The sequence below is a fragment of the Trematomus bernacchii genome, unplaced genomic scaffold, assembly GCF_902827165.1.
Source record: "Trematomus bernacchii unplaced genomic scaffold, fTreBer1.1, whole genome shotgun sequence".
NCBI classification, from domain to species: domain Eukaryota; kingdom Metazoa; phylum Chordata; class Actinopteri; order Perciformes; family Nototheniidae; genus Trematomus; species Trematomus bernacchii.
In genome coordinates, this window is record NW_022987559.1 from 88,296 (window position 1) to 112,851 (window position 24,556).

The following is a 24,556-nucleotide window of genomic DNA, read 5'->3' on the forward strand; positions in this document are numbered from 1 at the left end:
TTTTAACATTTTAACTGCAAATCATTTTATATAACTGCTGGACATTTTCTAAAGCATAAATTACAATTTAGAAAACATTTGATGTAGGGATGTCCCGATCACCTTTTTTTGCTCCCGATCCGATTCCGATCATTTGATTTTGACAATCTGCCGATACCGATTTTTCCCGATCCGATCTTTATGCAATGCATTAAGAGAAAAAAAAGGTAACTGATAACGGCTGGTCATCCAACGCGATGAATTCAGCTATCTTGGCTGTTATTCTTTTGGCCTTTTCACTGTTCTGGGGCAGTTTCTCTTTCCTTTTAAAAGTCTCTGAAAGTGTCGGTTGTTTCAGTGCCGTTACCTGAGTGGCCGCTGTGTACTCGTCGTGTTGTTGTTGGTGTTTGTATTAGATTGGTCGTGTTGAACGTAGCTCTGTTCTTTCCACCACGCGGAACCTCCGCCTTGCAAACATTGCATCTGGCTGTTACACTGCCCTCGCTTTCAATTTTATAATACTTCCAAACTCCTGACATTTTCTCTGTCCCGACTCCCGAGTCACCAGCTGAACGTAGCCTCTTGTTAGCTTACTGCTACTATTAGACACTGCGCCCACTGTTGCCAGATTTGAGAGAAATAAGCAACCAGGTCTATGAAAACAAGCCCAAAAGAAGCAACACATACATGATGTTGTGTAATTTTAAACCAAAACTAAGGCCTCAGGATGACTTTAAGACGTGAACATGGTCATTTTTGTTTTGTAACATTAAATAAAATAATACAAATATTTTATAAAAAAAAAAATTCCCGATCCCCGATTTTTTTCTCCCGATTCCGATCTTTTGAAAATGTGAGATGTCCCGATCCGATCACGTGATCGGGGATCGGAGCCGATCACGTGATCGGATCGGGACATCTCTAATTTGATGCAATCTTGCAAATATTTACAGTAAAACAGTAGGGTATGTTTTAACAAGACTAACGATGCAAGTGGCTGTACAGTAAAAGGGTAAATGCTATCAATAGCACACAGTGACAAGGCTAACATGCTGATGATTATTGAAAAATAATCATAGTTGAGGCTATTGTTGATATTTCAGTCTGGACAAGATGTTGACTGCTTCTTTTCCAACAAATCTTAGCCAACATTAGTAAGTTCGCCTGCTACTACAATCATAACGTTCAAATTATTCTTTCCAAACTAATCATTGTCCAAGTTTATCATTTGTTTGGCTTTTAACAGTATTACTGTTCAGCAGCTGAGCCGAGTCTTAGTTATTGATTATGTTACTACTAAAAAATGATTGTGCTTTAAATGTCTGTTATTGATTACCTCTCATGTCTATAGTTTATATTACCCTGTACTCACGAGTCCTAAACTAACGGCCCTCTCGAATGCACTTAATCACAGAAAGCCGATAGTTATGCTATTCTCAGCGGTGATAAAACATACACGACTGGCAGGTAATGAGCAAAAACTAATGCGAGACAACCTGAACAATCCTCTAGGTTGCCACTGACATTTGGACCGGCTTCATTATACAACTGGAAATAATAACGAATGCATATGGTTCCAGCTCGAGGGGCTCACTAGAAAAGACGCTAACCAGTGCCAAAGCAGTCGTGCCAGCCATCTAATTATAGAAACTCTGGCAAACTATCTGTAATGATGCAAGGACTGCTAACTAAAAACATTTTTCTCTGTGTGAGCCTCTCTACTCGTGTCTCTCTTTTGTCAGTTGTGTGTTCAGAACCAGCAGCTGCTCATAAGTATTCATTAGTCCTGCGTATGGATTAGCTGAGACAAAATGTGAGTGTGTAGATTGGGCTCCACACTGCGCTGCCTCCTCCAAAACACAGCGGCTCCTCCTGCCTCCCTCTGAGCGCTAACCACAGCTGTTCAACACCACTTGACTTCTCTGACAACAATGTTCTCCGGTGGCTGTGGCTACTTTTGTTCCTGCTCGCCAAAGCATTTGTCACAGTGACTTTTCTTCCCTTGTTCATAACATCTTTCCCCCGTTCATTGGCGAAACTTTGATGACACGCTGTAAAGGATAGTGTTTTGTTGATATAACCGTGGTTCACTGTTATGGAGATTGCCTCCGATTTGTGGCCCCATTCCTAAGATTCTCAGCTCTGATTTTAAGTCTAGTAAGCCCCATATTTCATCATGTTGTCATCTGGAACTCTCACACACATATTTGGACAACTGAGGAGTCTTTCTGCGAAGGAAATCATAAATACTTCAGCCCTTCATTTATCTGTGGTGTGTTGGATAAAAAAGTTCCAGTTTCCTCCTTTCATTGAAAAATGCGTTGTCTAGGATCGTGTTTTGTTGATCACCATGGTTCACTGTTATGGTGAGTGCCTCAGATTTGTGGCTCCATTCCTCAGAGTCTAGGCTCTGATTTTAAGTCCCCTTTTCAGCATGTTGTCATCTGGAACTCACACACACGCATAGTTTTTCTGCAAAGGGAAAATGAAATATTTCAGCCCTTCTTTCTCTCCCCACTTGGCACACATGTATCGGTTGCGTTGTGTCTCCCGTTCCGGACAGCTGCACTGACTGGCTCTCCCTGAAATCTCCTCTGTGCCCACATACGCGCCCTACAAACCCGTGCATACTTACACCAGCAGGCCATAAGTCACCCTCTCTCCACCGCCTCCCTCCTGCCAAACACACACACATGTACCCATGTCATCGCTGCTCTTGTTTCAGCGTCTCCGCCCTGTTGTGCCTCGGCTAACTCCACTATTCGCTCGGTTTCCATACATTCCCCCCCCTCGTTCCTCCCCTCCCCTCCGATCTTCTGTCACTACAGCTGTGTGTCAGCTGTCGGCCTGTCCCAGTCTAGTCTAGATGAAGCCGAAACACAGAAGGTCTACAGGGAAGACAGCCCGGCCTCTCTTGTCTCCCCCAGCTGTCACTCCCACTTCGGACTTCCACTTATCATGTAGTTCCTTTCCTCTCTCTATAGCTTCACCACTGGAAATCTTTCCCAAACATGTCTCCAAAGTAGTCTTGGAGGGGGATGGAGCAATAAAATGTGCTTGTTTTCTTTGTATGATTCACTTTAACTTTAAGGGAGAGAGAGAGAGAGGGGGAGAGAGGAAAAGAGAGCGCTTCCGCTCATTTCTCCCGTGTTATTATCCAAAGTTAATGTAAACTTGAATAATGTACTTCATTTGAATGTAATAATTATGTTGGTTGTTGTCTGTGGAAGCGCCAGTGAATGAGCCCCATTAACTGAGTTTTAAACATCACTTTAAATGGAAGATCCCCATAGGCCCCGCCCACTCGATCGGATCGGCGATCGGTATCGGCCGATACTGATTCCGGCGATCGGAGCATCCCTAATTTACATGCACTGAAACCTATATGAAAATACATTCTTAGTCAGTTCACATGTTAAATGATTCGTTGATAGAGTTTCTCCACAAAGAATCACGCCCAAGCACCACTTTTAATGTTTTTTCTACCAGAGATATACTCATAAGCTTCTTGCGAATAAGTCATAATTTAGAAATATTAGAATAGAATATTTTGCCCACCCCATTAATATTAAAGAGGATAGGACAAACCTCTCACAGCACATTTCAACAACACCACAAACTACAGCCTCCAAAAGGATCATACATTTTAATCAGCACCTCCCGTCAACAGTTTCACCATCTGAACATTTTAACCTTCACGAAGGGAGATTTATAGCAGCACTTTTGTATTAGACTCCATTAGTTTTCACTAAGTGTAGCTGACCTATTAAACTTGCAGCTAAGTGTGGGTGTGCTTGTGATTTTTAAGCTTTTAAGAACAACAAATGCTTAATGTCTGTGGTTGGGCGGTATGAGCAAATCATTAACTTTGCACTAACCTAGCTCAGACATGTTTGGATCCCTATTATTTTAAATTACTTTAACATCTGTCCTTCTCTCTCACGCATTTGTTCTCATTTTTTCCCCATCTCCAAAAATTACAGCTTCATCTGTTTGTTATTTACTCCAAACTTCTCCGACCGTTTGCTCCAAATAGGCTCCCCCCTATTAGGGAGAAAGTGGATTTGAATTCAGTTTTGCGAATACTGGGGCTGGCTAATTATACCTTCTTCAATTACCAATAGGCTTGCACCCTTTCTACAGGCAGAAAAGTATTATTGTATCTCTGCGTTCTGCTGCCAGAGAGAAAAACAAATTAGTGTTTGAAAGTGGCCTTTGTTATACGGCATTCAAAGCGTAGAGAGACAACTGACTGAGACATGCAACGTGCTTTTTTTGATCGAGGGAGTTGAGAAATGGACGGTGATCGTGAGCTCTGCTGCCTCTTTATGGAGCTTTATGTGTATGTGAATGTGCAAAAAGGCCGTTTAATACAATCATTTGTGGTTAATGCAGTTTCAACAAGCACAGACATAATCCTAAAGTCGATGTAAATCTGAATATCTCGTTTTTTTTCTCCAACAGGTATGCCTGTGGACATCAGTGCGGCCCCTCACAGGTAACCAGGTGTGTTGCTGCTGTCATGGCAACCCTGCAGCTGCTTCCTGTCGCTGTGTTCGCTCTCCTGGTGGCGCTGGTGGCGTCTTCAGGAGACCATGAGTGGCACTTTAACCCAGGTAGGGTGGATTTCTTAATCTTCATTTTGTTATTTTAACCTGTTAAGCCCGAGAGACCCCGGTACTGAGGCACTGCCGCAACATCTTGCAGGAAACAGTGTCTGAGGGCATGTTCATTTAATAAACTATGAATGTTTTATATCCATGTAACGGGAAGAAACTCATCTAACTGATCATTTTTATTTATTTTTCAAAATAAAACCCACAATGCTAACACTGAGCCTCTGAATTAGCAATGAGCGAAAAATGCTAACACCTTACTGCACTGAAAATCACTCACAAAACCTTATTATTTATCTCTTCTCTACATCCATGACATCGTTTCACATCGTGAGGTGACACAGAATCGATGGACACCCACATTATCACTGAATTATACGTATTTGTGACGTTATAAGCAAAAACGGACATCAAAACAGGTGACGCTAGGTAGCTAAAAATGCTAACATTTTTACCTTGGCTCTGTAGTCTCTCCAAAGTGGTCTTCAATGGCATTAAAACGATAAAAATGCTGCTGAAGTTAATTCATAGGTTAATCTAATGTGTCTGTGTCCCTTTGAAATGATTTCTGATAATCCATAAGCATTGAAACTGCTTTTCCGTTTCCAGATGTCAAAGCTAGAGATAGGTTCACTCTGATGCCAAACTGCATGCGCAAAGCCCCTACCTTTTCTCTTCACAATGAGTGTGTGTGGGGGACTCCCTCTTCGATTCTATTGGCTCTAACGGTTAGAAAGAGGTGTCAACCATCAAAATCGAGCAAGGGGGGCCAGAGATATGGAAAATCCACCCAAATGACCCCAGAAGTGGTTTCTTTTTGCTAAACATCTCTAAAAAGGTCAAATGTCACTTGTTTTGCATCAATCTTGATACAGGGTACTTATTATATGTTGTACTTTGGATTCCTAAAGCTTTTAGTCTACCTTACCATCATCCAAGGGTGGTTTTCACTATAAGTACAAAATAATTTTTGGACGGACACTATAATTTATAGTTTTTTACTATGTTCAATCTGAATTTTCTTTAAAATAAAAAACATCTATATTGATTCTGACTTTTCTTCATCCAACTCACAGGTGTATCATTACTTTGAGAAAAAAGATTATTAATTTAACCCTTTTAGAAGGGAAGATATGGTCATTTGTTCTGGGAATGTCATTTTCGAGCCTGAGACCTGAAAAACAGGCTCAGGGCTTAACAGGTTAAAACGTATTGTAACATTTTAACCCTGCTTGTAGTCCACTTTATTTGAAAAGGGACATTGCAGTGGAGGAAATAAGTATTTGAACACTTGTGCAGGTCTACAATCTTGTCTCTGTCCTTAGACAGCTCTTTAGACTTGCCCATGATTCTGTGGACAGGTGTCTTTTATACAGGGAACAAAGTTGATGTCATGAGTACTTTTTTTTTTAAAGGAAATGGACTTATGTAACCGCTCTGTGGGAGCCAGAGTTTGTATTGGTTGCAAGGGGATCAAATACTTATTTCCCATAGTTAAATGCACAATTTTTTTAAATATATATTCTTACTCTCACTGTTAAAATAAACTTACTATTAAAAATACAGACTGTTAATTTCTTTGTAAGCGGGCAAATTTACAAAATCAGCAAGGGATCAAATACTTATTTCCTCCACTGTATACCTGTATTCTGATCATTAATCCAACTATAAGGGATTACTTGGTTACCTTTTCTTGTATCCTAATAATGTAATCCCCTCTACATGTATTCCCTTACTCCACCAGCCTGATAATGACTCGGGTCAAGACAAATAATAACATTTAAAGGTCATCACTCTTCTTCAATGCAGCCCTTAAAAACCCTGGAGAACTCAACATAACCAAATACCTGGAAGACATAGACAAGACAATATTAATATATAGACCAGCGATCACTAACATAGTTAATTCTCTATTCCACATTTCAAGTATTTTTATTTTATGTCTGAACACACTGATGCTTCTTCTGTAACAAAATAACTTAGAGAGCAGTCAGAACAAGTGATGGATAAATTGTCGCCCAATTTCGGTTTCTTTTTTTCTTGTGTTTCTGTCCTAAAAAGCTGCCACTTTAAAAAACAGTGGCAGTTAAATGAAATCCCACAAACTCATGATTGCACATTTTAAAGCCCTCGCTCTCCTCTTTGTGTCGGCCATCGTACGTCCTGCCGCTCCGACATTCTCCTCACATTCTCAGATCAGTAAGGCTCATTCTCCGGCCGCTATCAACAGGCTATCCTGTGTCCCCCCTGTCTGCCAGCCAGTCGAGTGTAATAAGAGAATGAGACAACCCTCCCCAAACCCTCCAACCCTCCACCACTCCTCTGGCTCGTCAAGCCCGCTAATGCACAGGCAGCTCATGAAAGTGTCAGTCAAAATGTCGGGGAAGGGAGTGCACGAGGCTTAGAGAGCCAACCAGGTGTAACCAGAGCAGAGCCGACCTTCAGACCGCAGCAGACAGACTCTGAATGAGACTGAGTCTGAACATATTGCTTATTATCTTAATGATGTGATGATTTTGTTCTTTCTTTGATGCATCACTTAGTCTTTCCAACACATTGGAGAAATCCATCGTTTCTTTTGATATATTGCGTTTTAAATGCTTTTATAAGAGTTGAATCCATCAGTCAATATGATGTAATTAGCTGTAGGATGGTTTGTTATAGTTTATTCACACTTTTCTGTATATTTTATAGTGTGTATTTGATAGATATACTCTATAGCTGTATTACTTCTACTGTTCATAGGTATATGTTCAGTATTTTATTCATGCCTTTCCTTGTTAACGTGAACAAAAAAATCTCTGATCAATTAATTAAATCTAATCTAATTAGTAAATTGATACAAATCTTATCTGCACTAATTTTGATAATCACATTTTTAGACACTATCAGCTCTTGTGATGGCAACGTTGAACAAATAATCGAATTATCAACTAATTATGCCCGCATACAATGAGTCTAGGATTTGTAGCTACAGTAGATTGATGTAAAGTAAAGTCAATATTTGGAGATGGATAACCAGACTAGGATACAATGCAGACAAACGGTTTGTCCAGAAGAATAAATCTAAAGCCACCGTGGGCAGGAAGGTTTAAGTAAGTGTGATGAAAGTGTTATGAAAAATGACAAAAATGGAAAGTGAGAGCAGAGGACACACAGAGGGAGAGACTGAGAGGTGAGAAGATTACAGATGGCGATGTGTGATGATGATGATGATGATGATGATGATGTAATAAAATGGGCACCTGCTCACAGGGCGTGGATAAACTGTGTGTGTGTGTGTGTGTGTATGAGTGTGTGTTGCACCCGTTGGGGTTTTAGGGGTTTGTCATTCAGCCCAGCATTCCTGTCCACTGACTCAATGACAGAAAGTGAGTTAGACGCCCAGCCCACCCGCCTCTTTCTGTCACCCTCAGCCTCTCCTCCGTATCACTGTCAGGACCCCTTTCCACTTTATCACTCTCCAAACCCTCCCTCTCCCCTCCCCCCCCCCCCCTCTCCCCCCCCCTCTCCCCCCCCCTCTCCTCTTGACTGACTTCAGAGCAGATAGCTGTGGCGTTGGGTAATCCCTGCCCGGACCGCACTATCTGGATCATTTGATAATGCTGCCGCTGGACTGGAGTGGTGGCAGATATCTGAGACCTGTCTGCGTTCTTTCAGTCGCTCTGCGGTTTCTCTCGGTCTTTTGTTCTCCTGCTGCAAACCCCTGAGCTGTGGTAACTGGAACAGGGGCAGGAACGCTGGGCTTTGTGTGGGACAGAGAGCGAGAAAGACGAAACGAGAAACAAAAAAAAGACAGGAAAGGTGTTTCATTTCATTTCATTTCAAACCTTTATTTATCCAGGTTGTATCCCATTGAGATCATTGACCTCTTTTTCAAGGGAGACCTGCTCAAATAGGTTCCACATGAAAACATTAAAACATAAACAGAACAACAAAAGGACATCATACAGTATCATTACAGGGATTACAGTTTACATAACTATCCACATGAACAGGTACCAACAGCTTCCGATTCAGTAGCATCCAACCGAGCTTTAAAAACATTTAGTGGCACCAGATTGCTCAGTTTCCATTTCAATTGCAGACTATTCCAGGACAGTGGAGCTGCGCATCTAAATGCTATCTTCCCTAAGACAGTCCTAGCAGTTGGCACATTTAATAAAACCACAGCATGCGATCTCAGGCAGTAGCCACTTACAATTCGCCGTGAGATCGGTGTTTACTGTAGAGATACTGCAGGTCCATTATACACAGGTCCATATAATACACTGTAGTTTGCCGTATTATATACTCATTGTCCTAAGTGTTTTCGTTTTCTTTAGCTTTTAAGATTATTTGTATAGTTACATTTAAATTTGGTGTAAATACTTGTCTTTAGCACTTTGCAACTTATTTTTTTAGATTGTTTATGTTCGCACCACCAGATAACCAAAGCCAATTCCTTGTATGTGTAAACGTACCTAGCAGTAAACTTGATTCTGACTCCTGCGGCGGTCAGACTGAACATCCACCCCGGCCCCTGGTAAACAACAACAAGCAAAACAGACTGTAACAAATATCTTGTGCAACACTATTGCTTATGTGCCATGGTGTTGCACAAGATGGCAATATATACTTGTGTGCAAGATAGAAATATAGATGAGAGCAATCCATCCGGGTACTTTCCCTTTAGGTCACTGCCGCGCCTCTTATTGGGTGAAAACATTCACTGTCATTTAACTTGCGGTAAATACAGATTGTGAAGTTTTGATGTTTGATTGATGTTAACCTCATTAGCATCACAGTCAGAATCAGAATACTTTTATTCCCCCCATTTGCATAATTACCTGTGAAGAAGTGTTTCCAATCGAAGTATAATGTATTGATGGACTGGGTCCCATTGATAAAGATCTCCGTGCTCCCTGTGAAGCAACAGATCTTTTCTTTTACCGTCCATATGTTCAAGAAAAAGTAAAGAAAATCACAACTTTGGATCATTTTAGTTGTTTGCTGTGAGTCAAATGTAAGAATGTCTGATTCTGATTCCTAAGGGCACTTGGTACACTACGTTTTCAGATACATTTGAATCATGTTGTCATTTTTGACGGGGCAAAGCTCAGGAATAAGTGATGCAAAACCCTACGATTACGTAATACACACCCTCATTAGTACTGGCTGTAGTACTGGCTGTACCTCCAGAGGTCCTGTAAAAGAAATCAGAGTGGACAGGAACAATTAACTGCAGAGTTTCTCCTCTCCCTCCTCTCTCTCTGTGTGAGTTATGAAGCATGAAGTCCGGAAGTTTTCCCAGAGATGACATAACAACATTATGCTCCGTGACCAATGATGGCTGCTGACACTCTAATGGAAATATTAAGTTTCTCTCGGACATGTGCTCCACAGGGATGTTGCTCATGTCTGTCTCTCTCCCACTGTATCTTAATCTCTCTCTCTCTCTCTTCTCCTCGATCTTCCCCTGCAGCTCAGTGCCGTTACGCCCTGGGGATGGAGGATGGCACCATCCCAGACTCTGACATCACCGCCTCCAGCGCCTGGTCCGACTCCACGGAGGCCAAACATGGAAGGTAGGAAGTGTGTGCGTGTGTGTGTGTGTGTGTTTGTTAGGAAAATATCACTCGTCACCGGCTTGAGCTTCAATCTCAGGATCTATGTGTTTATGATCCTCTCCAGAATGGAAGTAGTCATCACATACAGAGCATCAACAGTCCTGATGCTCTTCTAGGTAATCATACATCCTGTCAGGTACACAGCTACAGTTGGGATACCTTTGTTATCATGCGTACTCTGATATTGGAAGAGCACATTCAGTATTTTCCCATCTGTGTGTGTGTGTGTGTGTGTGTGTGTGTGTGTGTGTGTGTGTGTGTGTGGTGTGTGTGTGTGTGTGTGTGTGTGTGTGTGTGTGTGTGGTTGTGTGTGTGGTGTGTGTGTGTGTGTGTGTGTGGTGTGTGTGTGTGTGTGTGTAGTGTGTGTGGTGTGTGTGTGTGTGTGTGTGTGTGTGTGTGTGTGTGTGTGTGTGTGTGTGTGTGTTGTGTGTGTGTGTGTGTGTGTGTGTGTGTGTGTGTGTGTGTGTGGTGTGTGTGTGTGTGTGTGTGTGTGTGTGTGTGTGTGTGTGTGTGTGTGTGTGTGTGTGTGTGTGTGTGTGTGTTGTGTGTGTGTGTGTGTGTGTGTGTGTGTGTGTGTGTGTGTGTGTGTGTGTGTGTGTGTGTGTGTGTGTGTAGAGAGAGTTACTTAATGCATTACTCCCACCAGTTATCAGGAGGCTCTTCCTGTAATCTCTCTGCACTTCGTGTGGTTACAGTCCTAAAACATAGACGGTATGCTTATTGTCAGACTCTATTTGGTGTAGTAAAAAGTCTGTACTCCTTTTCTGGGTTGCTTTCCAGTGAAAGTGGTTGTTGGGTAATGATGTAATAGCAACTTTTCAACGAAGGGAATATTTTTTGGATTTGTACAGCAGCCAATAGGAACGCCCTCTGTGACCTGTGATTGGCCAAAGTTTCCCATCACAGGCTACATTTCCTGAAGCCCAGGCTTAAAAACAGAGCCAAGAGGAGCTGTACAGTGGAGTCTTCCCAGAACATTTGACTTACAATATGCTGAAAGGTTATAATAGATTCTTTGCCAAGTGAAGCCAAAAAATGACAGCCTAGCCCAGCTTTCAACAATTTCTTTTATTTAAAGGAAAATGGAATTTTTGTATTCCTGGCAGTCATTTGTTTGTTGTTGTGAGATAATGCAGTGCAGACTTTTCAGATTAGTTTCAATAAAACTGCATGCAATAGCATGACAGACATAAATTAATTTAGACTTGATGCTTACTGTGATGGATTACACAACTCCAGTGAGTTACAAGAGAGGGCTAATTGATGTAATACCATTCAGAAAAGGAAAACAGTTGATTTAAACTACATAAAAACGTCTAATAATCATGTTTTGTTAAAAAGGACATATGCTAATTTTCAGGTTCTCTTTAAGTTATTAGCTGTGTTGTAAAGCGTTTGTTATTATTAGTAAGTTGACGTAAATGTGTGGCATGTATCCTTTAAGCCAGGGGTGTCAAACTCAAATACACAGTTGGCCAAAATAAAAAAATGGGTACTAGTCGAGGGCCGGACTGGTTCAATGTTTATAGCAAAACTTATTGAAATTAACTTATTGCACATATTAAACCTGGAACTAACAAAGCTTAAATTATTCAGCCATTTCTTATGATTACATTTCTCCACAGGCCAACAACAGCTTCAAAAAAACAATTCCCCTCAAAGAACAAACCAAACATGCCCTGTTGTCGTGAGAGAAAAAGTGCAGAAGGAAACATCCATGTAAACTCAGTGTGCTGCTCTGTGATGCTAGTTCAAGCCAGATACTTGGCATCTCATCTTGGGTGCAAGTTCATCAATGTTTGGGGTCAGGCTCTGAGCTGAGGAAACCCTCAGGATTGAGTGAAGGTGTGCGTGCAATATACCGGCGGGCCAGATCTAATAGTAATTAAAAATTATCTTGCGGGCCGAAATTAAATCCACCACGGGCCTGATTTGGCCCCCGGGCCTTGAGTTTGACACATGTGCTTTAAGCTAATTTAGAACTGCTACTTGTAATGTGTTGGTTCTTGATAAAGGGTATTAAATAGTTTGATGCATTTTCAATTCCGCCCAAATCTTTCCACCTATTTATTTTAGCGATTTTACAGTAGATTATTTGTAACTTCATGTTCATTTGTTCAGATTTTTAGGGGAAATGATCTGTGTTGGCATTAAAACAAGAAAGGTCCAGATGTCATATTGGTAATTTCACACAACCAGTAACTTGGAACATTTTATGATTGACTTGCTGTACTTTATGGCAAATGATCTACTTTAAAAAAACATTAAGTCAAGTAGCAGAGGTTTGACTGGAATAATAATATTCTCGTACAGGAACACTTTACTGCAGACTGATGTGTTCGTCTGCTCGACTCTTTCTTTCAGTCTGTTGGCACCACGCTTAAGTCATTTGTCCGAGGTCTATTAGATTATGATAGAAGATGATAGTGTGTGTCTTTTCAAAACCCACTGGCTAATTATATTACCACCCTGTCTGTCTGTCTGTCTGTGAGGTCAGATTCATGAGAGCCAAGTTAGGCCTGCAACATGCACTCAGGGGATCGTGAGTGTGTGTGTGTTCATTTGTCTCTATTGGTTTGTAAGGGCTGGGTCTCTTGGCTCAGTGTCTAACCATATGGAAATGATTGTTAGCCCAAGCTTTTTTTTCTAAGAGTCACCGGGGACACTCTGAGGGAGAAAGAGAGAAGTATAAAACAAGTGAAAGGTAGATCTCTGCGAAGGTGTGCTGAAAGCTGCATAGAAATTAATGTGGTTTCTTGGAAAGGTGTAGGGAGGGATGCAGAGCCGGTAGGTATTTCTCTTGCTCAGCATATTGGTTTCAGGGAGTGGAGAATAGTTGGAGGGAAAAGGAGAAATGAGAACGAGGGGAGATGGATGAATACTTGGCTGGTATTTAGGTAGGAAGCAGGGGAGCAATAGCAGAACAATGAGGTACTTGGCATAGCGTCGTAATGATAATCCTGCTAGCTGGTTAGCGGTTGAGCTCTGCCTCATTCCTCCATCACTTTGTGAGGCTCTTATGTGTTGATAATCATCCTGTGGTCTTAAGTCTTCATGATGTCACCCACCGACGGGGACTGATTTGAAATACCCTCGCCTCTGTCAGTGTGACCGAGTTGATCCAGTGATTTGTTTTGGCGGTTTTAGAAGCAGTTTTCATTTTGAGAGAAGCCCCACAGTGGTCAGAGTTGTGGCCTGGCGTCTCCTCCAAAAGCTCCTCGTACGAATTGATCCGACGTCACAGTCACACCAAGCCAACTTTGAGGTCTTCATGTGGCCGATGTGTGGTGGCAGTGTGGACTTTTTCTTCCCAGTCTGGATAGACGAAGGTCACGCTGAGGGAACATCTTTTTACTGCTGCATGCGTGTGGTCAGGAGCCTCGAGGAGCTGCGAGGAAAGATTGAACCTGACACCAGATCTTGTTTTGAGGTTTAAAGAGCCAGTCATTTTCACTCTACTCCTTTCATCCTCTCTTCATGTGAAGTGTCCTGCAGTCTCTCTCTCTCTCTCTCTCTCTCTCTCTCTCTCTCTCTCTACTGCCTACTGTGCGCCTGTAGCTATAGCCAGGCTTTCTCTCTCTTTCAGACTGCATTGCCCAATTTATATGTCATCGTTTGGCTGCTCTTGAATCGATGTGTGTTTTGGTAGAAGATGGTCGGACTGTTTGTGTTTTTGATTCTCAGTAGTGCCTCTGCGTGCTGCCGGCTCAGTTTTGTTTGCTTCTCTGAATGTTTGGGTGTGGGACTGGGAATCGGTGAACTTTTCAGTTTTTATTTAAACATTTGTTGGGGTTGTTTTCTTGCTAATAATGCTGTGTTTCTCGCAGGTTGAGTACTGGAGAGGGCGATGGAGCCTGGTGTCCTGCAGGATCTGTTTTCCCCAGTGGATCAGAATACCTTCAGGTCAGATACTTTACGCTTCTCTGATTGGAAAAGTTAGAATTGGTACTAAAAGGGCACAGAGAGTAGAGAGCTCCACAAAGGGCTCCAAAATTAATGGGTTTTTCCTTGACCCATGCTACACTCCTCCACCAAGATTCGGGTCAGTGGTTTTTCTGTAACCCTGCTGACAAACAAACCAGACCAAAACACATAGGATTAGTGAAGTTTATAGTGTTATTATAGTGTTTACCAGAACCTTTTGACATTTACTTTTACAGAATAACATTACATTGTTATCATTTGTTAAATAATTACTAAGGAGAGGATACAGAAGGTCATTGATGATTTCATTACAGCAAGGCAATGCTTTGGAGATTTAATAACTTCATGATGAGTTTGTGCGCTCTGTAGTAGAGTGCATTTTGAGGAATGTACTAAATATGAAGCTGAAGCCAGAGGGTGATTAGCTTAGCCTAGCATAAAGATTTAACCTAGGCCCCCTGGCTAGCTAGCAGCACGCTCCCAGCAGCTCTGTGCCTGAACTGATAACATTTTTAATTAAACAGCTAATCCCCCTCAGGATGTTTCTACCACTTGCTTTTAAAAATGAAGCTTCTCCTACAGAATCTAGTAGGTGAAATATTAATAATAAAGTTGTTTATGGCACTTACAACAGTCATTCTCCCTTTTGGACTAACCATTTGACAGTCCGAGTTTCTTTAAAGCCCATTGGTAGCTTCCTGTTTGGCACATGGCTGCCAATGACCAGACAATAACATGACCTTATTAAACTAACACGGTTGGTTGTTTAATTGCATTTCACCAATAAAATCATTCATTAATAATAAAAGTGCATTTAAGTCAATTTTTGATTAACAATGTAAATGATTACAGTATGTTTACCGTTATCTTTTTAGCAGGTTGAATAAAATTAGCATGCATTACCCACAATGCCTCACAGAGGCCTGGGTTACAACAAACTACATCTATTGTGAATCTGTTTTGCCTGCAGGATGATATAAATAATACAACTTTAGAAACTAGAATGTGTCAATCTATCCAACATTTACAAATGTGATATACTGTAATCAGCTGTTCATGTTTCCTCGATCGAATTCCTTTATCTGTATCTCACTGTTTGTTTGTTTCTTAGTGAGTGACTCGTGTTTTGATGATGTATTTCTTGTCTCCTGCAGGTCGACTTGCACAAACTGCACTTCCTGGCTCTTGTTGGTACCCAGGGTCGCCATGCCGACGGGCACGGGCAGGAGTTCGCCCGCAGTTATCGGCTCCGCTACTCCCGAGACGGAGTGAAATGGATCACCTGGAAGGACCGCTGGGGCCGCGAGGTTCGTCTTTATCTCTGTTAATTAAAAGGGAGCAGCATAATGTCTCTGTGAACTCTGAAGTACAGAGACATTCTGAATGCCAATGAATGAACTTTAAGGAAAATGAAGCAAGTTCTCCTTTTATTGATAGGAAGCAGCTGCATGTCCTGTGGCTGTTTAATATCAATGTCATGTTAAACACAGAGGGCTGTATAATTCATCTGTTTTAGATGTATTTATTATTTTTTGGCGAGTGCAGAAGTCTGTCACGGTGCCAGAGAAACTGTGTCTTGTAACTTTTTCTGTTCAGGCAAGTTTTCAACGCTTTGCAATGAATGTCTGACCTTGTGTGGATAAAGGCTTCTTACTGTGTTTGGACAATGTCCAATATTTTCTTTTGTGATAAGCTCGGCACTGTGTTCTGTTACAATACTACATGATAGCATGGGGGATTTAATGGTTTTCTTTTATGCCTCCAAGAGCGGATGTTTCAGGGAAGAAATCATACTGTTTCAGGGTGTCCGCGGGGTCTTAAAAAGTATTAAAAGTTGATCAATCAATTTAGCGAAAATGAAGGCTATTAAAAAGTATTAAACGGCATTTTCCAAGGTATTACATTTTGTAGCTTGTTTTCAATAAGTATATAAATTGTCCAAAGAGGTTGTATTCTACAGTCTGCCTGAATGTAATCATTGCGTAGGTGTGTAGTGTGATTCTGTGTAGTTTATTTATGGCATCCCGTTGGGTTGGACGTCATCTGAACAGGACATCGCACGCTCACTGCTTGATAGCGCGCGCAGGTCCGTTTACGCCGGTTGTTAAACAACATCGTTATGGGGAAATGCAAGTCTGCGTCCAAATGGTTGGAAGATAAGGAGGAAGGACAATCAATACTGTATATAGTCAATGTGAGGTAAAGTGTGTCGCCAAGGTAACCGGTTAGAACTCCAAGTGGCGATGAGGTCTTAAAATGTATGGAAAGGGTCTTAAAAAAAGGTCTTAAAAGGAATTACATGTGACTTCAGGATTCCTGCATATACCCTGTGTTTGGTTTCCACTTTCATATTATTTCAGAACATTGCCAAGCAACAAACACTCAAAGATGAAACGCCAATGTAAGTCTTGTGATGCCTCAAAAACTGCCAGAGGCTCACACTCTTAAAGCAGTCCGTCTTTAAACCTAAGTGTATTAAATATATAAGCCAGTTCATTTAATCTCTCCTTAGAAAGAGAGAATGAGAAGACACGCACTGAATGAGAAGTCGGAGCCCTGAGGCGAGGTTAATTCAACCCCACAGATAACAGAGGAGAGGAGCGGTGTACAGTGAGATTAAATATCTGTTTCTCCCTCCCCAGGTGGTGACGGGGAATGAGAACACCTATGATGTTGTCCTTAAGGACCTGGGACCCCCCATCGTGGCCCGCATGGTGCGCTTCTACCCCCTCGCTGACCGGGTCATGAGCGTCTGCCTCCGGGTGGAGCTCTACGGCTGTCTGTGGAACGGTGAGTGCTTGTCATCTTGCAATCTACTTATTTATCTAAATAGTTATCACCGCAATAAACCGTATTTAATTTTGTCTTAAGGGTCCCCGATTATACTGTTTTTCATCAATATATTGTAGTTCTCAGATATATACAAAACACAGGGTTCTTACGGTCATTAAAAACCTGGAAAAGTCATGGAAATTCAAAATGCTAATTCCAGGCCCTGGAAAAGTTATGGAAAACAATATTTTTCCCAAAGTTTTGGAAAAGTCATGGAAATGTAACTAAAGTTGCATCAAATATAATTTATATTTTATCTAATCGCCGAAATAGTAATACTATAATGATAATAAATACTGTATGGTAAAATGACGAGGTATTTTGCTGGTGAGAGATTTTAGTAGAGGCTAGTAAGCCTACTATTTGATTTGTTTTAGATAGGCACAACATGTTTCATATGCAGACCTTATTTTCCTGTTCCATGTTAAAATAAACCATTTTCAGTGGTACCGCTGAGAAAGAGTCATTTTTTTGGTCATGGAAAATGAGGTAACGGTCATGGAAAAGTCATTGAAAATCATTGGTGAAAAAGTGTATGAACCCTGAAAACATGTCTCTGAAGTGTTTGGCTCCAAACACCAAACAGATCATTGCAGCATCCCATAATCCCCTCTGTTTCAGCCCTGTTTCCAAAGTGCTGATTCTCTGTCTGTTACTTTAGATGAAAATAAGGAGCCCCTCCCCACGCCCCTCTGAGAGATATTTGGTTACAAAGAACACAATGGTGCTCTAGGAGGGGATTCAGGTGATAAGGTGGGCGGGGTTACCTTGGTTGGTGATTGGCTAATGGTTACACAAGCCAACAAATCGTCATGACATCATAAAGTGTCCAAAATCTGATCAGCTCATTTTCAGACAGGTTTTTATATAAATGGATCAGGAGAAAAAGAGAGAGAATCTTTTTTCCTGAAACTTTCAGAGTCTCTTTACACAGAGGGGACACATGCTGATGTAGAAAATACGTGAACAAGTGGATTTTGCATAATAGGTGACCTTTAAAGTACAATATTTAATTTCATATTCTGTCCTTGTACATATCATATTCTATTTACATGTATATAGACTTCTTGCACAATTTTTTATTTGTATTTTATTATATATGTTGCATTGTTGGAGGAGCTCGGCTCAGAAGAATTTCATTGCCATTTCTACACTGTAGCTTTGTGCATATGACAATAAAACCTTTGTGTGGAGGTCATGGAGAGAAATGAAAACACCCAATAAAGCTGATGTACCTGCGGGACATTTGCTTTTTTAAATGTGTTTCTTCATTGTTGAATGCACTTAATGTAAGTCGCTTTGAATAAAAGGGTCAGCTTAAAAAGGCCCGATAAGGTTTTTTGGGGGGTTTTCCCTTTCCTGAAATGTGTAGGTTTTAGTGCATGTAAATGGTCTGCAGAGGCTAAAATCCCAAAGTTTCCTCCAGAGGGAGTTTCTCTCCCACACATTTTGAGTGCCACTGTGCTTACTTTTGGTACACTTTGCTGAACATACTTCTTCATTTCTTCTTAAAGGGGACCTATCATGCAAAATGCACTTTTGTACGTCTTTTACACATGAATGTGTGTCCCCGGTGTTCCAGGGAACTCACCAAGTGTCAGAAAACACAACCCTCTCTATTTTCCTCCATACCCAAATCTCTAAAAAAGGGGCTGCAACGGATCTGATAAAAACTGATCCAGATTTGAACACTGTCCTGACGTCAGGACAGTGGCGCTACGGCTATTGGGCCAACTCCACCAATCAGGAGGAGACAGCCACGGCCATTGCCGTTCGAAAGCGCTGGAGACGCTGTAGTACATATGCCAGGCCTCTAGATGGTGCTGTTCTCACAGAATCAGCCCTTGCTAAAACAGAGCTATAAATTGTCAAATTGAGCAAAATGAGGCATGGCTAAAATGCATGATCTGTTTGGTATTTTGAAAAAGTATAAATATACCTTATATAGGTATGGTCCTACACTATATTATTCAAATATAGCATGATAGGTCGACTTTAAGTTACATTTTAATTCTTTACTTTGACTTGTTATGCAGTATTTTATGACTGTAATATTTCTTCTTTTATTCACCTAAAAGATCAGAGTTCATCTTCTACCACTGGTATATTCTGAGGCATGCCCCCCACCTCGATAAATTAGATCTCATTACATAAGTTGAATGTGACTGAATCCACTATCATCCTAGATTTACTGAGATAAGAGAGTAAAAGGAGGATTTGTTCGATGGTAATGATTACGAGAGCATGTTTTCACCATACGTCCCATGAATTGATGTGCGGCATTTCATCAAGTTAACAGCCCCACTGAGGGTTTTCCCGGGTAACAAGCCACACAGTGATAAATTGTGTTGGTCTCCATGTTTCACAAAGCACACAACACTGACTAGCTGAGTATTTATGAGGGGCTAACCTCCTCCCCTCCATCCACCTCTCTCCTGCAGCATCAGTCCGCCTGTAAATCAGAACTGTCGCAGAGGCTAAAACCCTCAGATCCCGCTCTGTGTCTTCGGGGAGGCCCATCTCTCTAAAATATTCACTGCAGCTCATCCCCCCCGCAAGCCAGGGATTATACAGGATTTACAGAATGTCAAGTTTTACGCACATTCGGCCTCATCTCATCCGGTATCAGATGAAGCGGCCGCAGAGTGTCTTTCCTGTGTTTATTGTTTTACATTCAATTCGGACCTGCACTCTCTCACGCATGTAAGAGCATAATCACATCCACAGACTTTTATGTGCAAACGGAGCATACTGCGCACATAGTGTAAATCCTGTGTGAAGCGTTGTTTATTATGGGTAGCAAAGCAGCGGGCTTTAGTGAGTGCTGCTGATGTCACCTCTGCTCTCGTGGAGCCGGCTGATTAGCTGTATATTGGAGTGGGAGGCTTCAGTTTCACCGGTTAATGTTGGCTGGGACTCTGTGGGCCCGGGCAGCAGACCTCTCTGTTTGTTTTACTTCTTAAAAAAACATCTGCAGCAGTTGCCCGTGCCAGTGATCATGGTTTAAAGGTCACCTATTATGCAAAATCCACTTGTTCATGTCTCTTCTACATCAACATGTGTCCCCTCTGTGTAAAGAGACTCTGAAAGTTTCAGGAAAAAAGATTCTCTCTCTTTTTGTCCTGATCCATTTATATACAAACCTGTCTGAAAATGAGCTGATCAGATTTTGGCCACTTTGTGATGTCATAAGGATTTGTTGGCTTGTGTAACCATTAGCCAATCACCAACCAAGGTAACCCCCCCGCCCCCCACCTTATCACCTGAATCTCCTCCTAGAGCACCATTGAGTTCTTTTTAACCAAATCTCTCTCAGAGGGGCGTGGGGAGGGGCTCCTTATTTTCATCTAAAGTAACAGACTGTTTCAGCCCTGTTTCAAAAGTGCTGATTCTCTGAGGGGATTATGGGATGCTGCAATGATCTGTTTGGTATTTGGAGCCAAACACTACAGAGACATGTTTTGTATATATCTGAGACCTATAATAAAGTTTTGAAAAACAGTATAATAGGGGACCTTTAAAGTTGGAAAGCTGCTAACGATGCTAATGAAAAGCTTCAGATGCAGCAGGTCTGTCTCTTTTAATAGTAAACTAAAAGATCTTTTGTATTACCAATAGCATGAATAATCTTGAAAATATGTCCATGTTTCTCTGCAGATGGCTTGAAGGCTTACACGGCTCCAGTGGGTCACGTCATGCACCTCTCTGGCTTGCCTGTCTATCTGAATGACTCCACCTATGATGGGAGCACTGAGCAAGGGTAAGATATTCAGCCTCTCTCTTTGTTTCACCATTTTCATTTCTATGTATGAGACGGTATCTCATCTCCATACATTCCTAGAAATTGCTGCTTTTGGATATTGTTTGCATGGAAATGCGTGATGAAACAGATGCAGTCTTGAGTGGAAATTGCGTTTTTTTTGTGTGCAAATATGATCACAATAGTCATTCAGAAGGGGTTACGGTGAACATTGTGGAGTGATCAGTGGAATATCAAACTCCCCTCTGCAGCACTCATCACATCTGTTAGCACTGAAGTGGGGGCTCAGCCAAATCCTTCCTTGAAAGTTTATTCTGGTCCGCCTAATCGAAAGGGAATGACATTATTTCTGTTAGTTGCTCAGGGATTTGAGGCGTGTTTCCTGGCCGTAATGTTTTGGCAGGGAGTGAAGGAGGGGTGAACTCTGAGTTGGTGTGGGTCCTGCACGAGCATGGCTGTGAGGGTAATGGGGCTGAAATGTTTTGCTAGCGAGTAAGCTAACACGTTTGATGTAATCCAGACTTATCTGTAGCAGATGTGTGTAGTTCGCAGTGTGTGAGTAGGTGTGTGCGGGCCTGCATGTGCATCTATGTATATATCATATGCTTATTTCTGCATCTTTGCATGCCTCTACATGAATACATTTGTAAATAGAAAGTGACGGCGGTCCACAGTGCAGCACTATTCCTGCACAAAACTACACGGTAACTCAGTGTGGTTTAGTTTACATCAGTATAGGATCCTTGTTAGAGCCACTTGAGCACATATTTATATCTGGGAAAAAATATTTATCTTGGCATGACAGATTACATAGTTGTTGAATACCATGTATAATTTGTATATATTGATATAGGGGGACTATGTCAAAGTGCTATATTTTATTATTTACGACAGGTGTTGTTTTTTTACTTTGAAATGTATGCATTGAATAGACGGCTACTATAATCCATTAGTTATGACCTTAAGCAAAAGTGGTCAAATTTAAGAATCAGGTTTATTGCCATGTAGGTTCACACATACAGTATTAGCTTTGGTGAAGATGTATGCAACAATACACACTTTATAAGGATATAAGTAGTGAGAGAGAGATAAAAAATTGAACAATTTTGAAGAGAAAATAGAAGCAAAAACAAGATCTAAGTAAAAAACAAAAGAGGAAATATTTACAATGAATTTAGTATTTTCAAAACGGGTATTGTTATACAGAAATTAGAAAAATATTCATATTTAAAATACTGACTCTTCCTTGAGTCCAGATAGAACAATATTCCGTCATAATTACAGTCCACATTGATCAACACGTTGAGAAAAACCTACAGGAAGCTTACCTATATACTGTGTGTGTGTAGGATGCAGTTCGGAGGCCTGGGTCAGCTGTGCGACGGCGTCCTGGGAGGAGACGACTTCATGCAGACTAAAGAGCTGAGGGTCTGGCCCGGGTACGACTACCTGGGCTGGAGCCGGGAAGCCCTCGGGCAAGGCAGCGTGGACATCGAGTTCGACTTTGAGAAACCACGCGTCTTCAACAACATGCAGGTAGGCAGTGAGAGTTTGTTTGTTGCATGCTTTGTTGTTTGTGTAAACAAATGTGAGAGGGTTATGCAGGACATTGTAACCCCACTGCAGTCTCAGACAGTGTGGAGCTGCCTGTAAATAAATCACAGACAGAGATCTCATCCAGGATAAAGTTTCCTGTCTGCGTTCTAAGATTTCTTTTAAAAAATATCCTCTAATATAAATTGCAAGGCAACTCAGTTTGTCCACGAATAACAGATAATGCAGAATCTACAGACTCTCGTGTTCACAATCAGTCTCATCTAAACCCAATCTTAATGTTATCACGATGTCTTTGTGTTGTGTGTAAATTAATGTAAGAGTGTTATGCAGGACATTGTTATCCCATTGGATTGTTTTGTCTGTGACATTGATCCAAAAACACTGGGCCACTATTTCAAGCATACTACGTCATCGAGTGCCGCCGAAGTACTGTTCCAATCTCCAGCATACTTGGAAATCTACCGAGCCCGGCGTACTCCGTTTGGAGAAATATCGAGGCTGCACATGAGTAGACTCCGCGGTCTTATAATCCCCACAATGCTTTGCGCACGGACCAATTTCCCCAAATCTGTGGCGGAAGATGTAAAGCGGGGGCCTCTCATATGACGCACACCTGCACACTTGCTAGCGTGTTCCACTCTTCGTTTTCCGAATGCCAGGAAGTATTCTTGACTCGCTTCTGAAGCAAGATGCTCGGCAGACATGTGCTACCAAGCAAGCGTACTCGCGATTGAGAAACACCCACTGTCTCTGGCCTTGTAGTTAAGACACATACTGTACCTTTTAAAAAATGAAAAATCACTGATTATTCTACAAGTAGCTTAAGTGGTGTTTACACGAGAACGAAACGGGTTGTATCTGCTACTTTTCTCTCGCGTATAGCCCGTTCGTTCACACGAGGCCGTAATGGAACCGCGGAAACGGACCCCGCAAACGATAACGGGTCCCAAGGTGGATAGATCTGCATCCGGAACGCTCTGGGGGGCCAAACGGCTCAGTGTGTACGTCCTATACGATCATTTCCTGATAACGATGAAGCCATAGCCCCGCCTCTCCCCACCTCTGCTGCTCACTGCTGTAGCATGGTCAGTAGCTACTGCTAGTGCTACTGCTAGTGCTACTGCTACTGACCATGCTACAGATGTTAGTGCAACATCTACAGCTCCTCTACCACAACCATCAGCAACAAGTGGACATGGAGAATTACATGAACTACATGTTGCTAAATCCACCGCGGGGCATAAACAGAAGGGCAACCATGGCAACCATGCTCGGGGGTCTTCTTCGCTGCTTTTGGTGTATTTTGTGGCAGAAGTACAGCGCCACTTACAGGCCCGGCATATGTACTACAGCGTCTCCAGTGGTCTCGTGTGAACGGACACGTTAAATGAGCCGAATGCGTGTGAACGGAAGACTTTTTTGATAACGAATTCGGTCCGTTTGCGCTCCCGTGTAAATGGGGTCTTAGTTGCATTGTATTCCTTTCTTTCAATTTGTACAGCTTGCATCAAAACGGTGAACCATCCACTCGAAGTAAAACTAATCTCAGAGAACAAGAACTGTTCATAATGCAACCGTTTCTTGTTCCAGTCTTACACTTTCTCCTTTTCTTTGACCTCTGAGTGTAATAAGGTCCTGTGTAAATAAGATTGCCTCCCCCTAGACGAGATGATTAGATTTTAGAGCAGCTTGATGCATAAATCTGCATATTAAAGAAGTGCGGCTGATTATAACTCCTTTTATGTTTGAAAATGAGACCCCGTTAATGATAACCATGTGTTACGTGAAGACAAGTATGCAGACAAAGACCTTTTTATAATGAATACCTTAATTAGGTTAATTAATTGAACTCATCGAGGGAAACATGTCATTGAGTTTATGGCAGGACATTAGGCTGAGTTTCTTTCCGCATCTGATGAAACTCCTTTGCAATTCGCACAGCTCCACGACCTCTCAGACGAACTCCAGCGCAGAGTTATGGTCTGCCATCTCGACAGAAAGCAACACTCTGGCTGGAAAAGCTCTGCAGCCATTTAATTAGTTTTAATGTGCCATTGTTTATCATGGGACAGTGCGTCTGGGTGCCACCGCGTTGCATCACAGTTTTGTTTGTGCGTCTGTGTGGCTTTTGGGGTTAGTTTGTGGAGCAACAGAGGGGGAATGATAATATGAAGCAACCCAGTTTGAGTTATAACTGTGTTGTCTCGTTGGATGCGGGTAGGAATGTCGGTTAGGCTGGGATTTGTCCTATACATATTAAACAGTCCCCTAGTCAGTGT

General features: G+C 41.8%; 1 protein-coding gene across 1 annotated transcript in view; it reads left to right on the forward strand.

The window, feature by feature from the left end:
• ddr1 (discoidin domain receptor tyrosine kinase 1) overlaps window positions 1-24,556 on the forward strand; it is a 60,912-nt gene that overhangs the window by 9,059 nt on the left and 27,297 nt on the right. Inside the window, 7 exon segments of the mRNA XM_034123992.1 lie at window positions 4,444-4,595; window positions 10,060-10,162; window positions 14,032-14,107; window positions 15,283-15,435; window positions 16,771-16,918; window positions 20,618-20,720; window positions 22,070-22,256. Of these exon segments, the coding sequence (XP_033979883.1) occupies window positions 4,502-4,595; window positions 10,060-10,162; window positions 14,032-14,107; window positions 15,283-15,435; window positions 16,771-16,918; window positions 20,618-20,720; window positions 22,070-22,256 (864 nt within the window). The 5' untranslated portion in view covers window positions 4,444-4,501.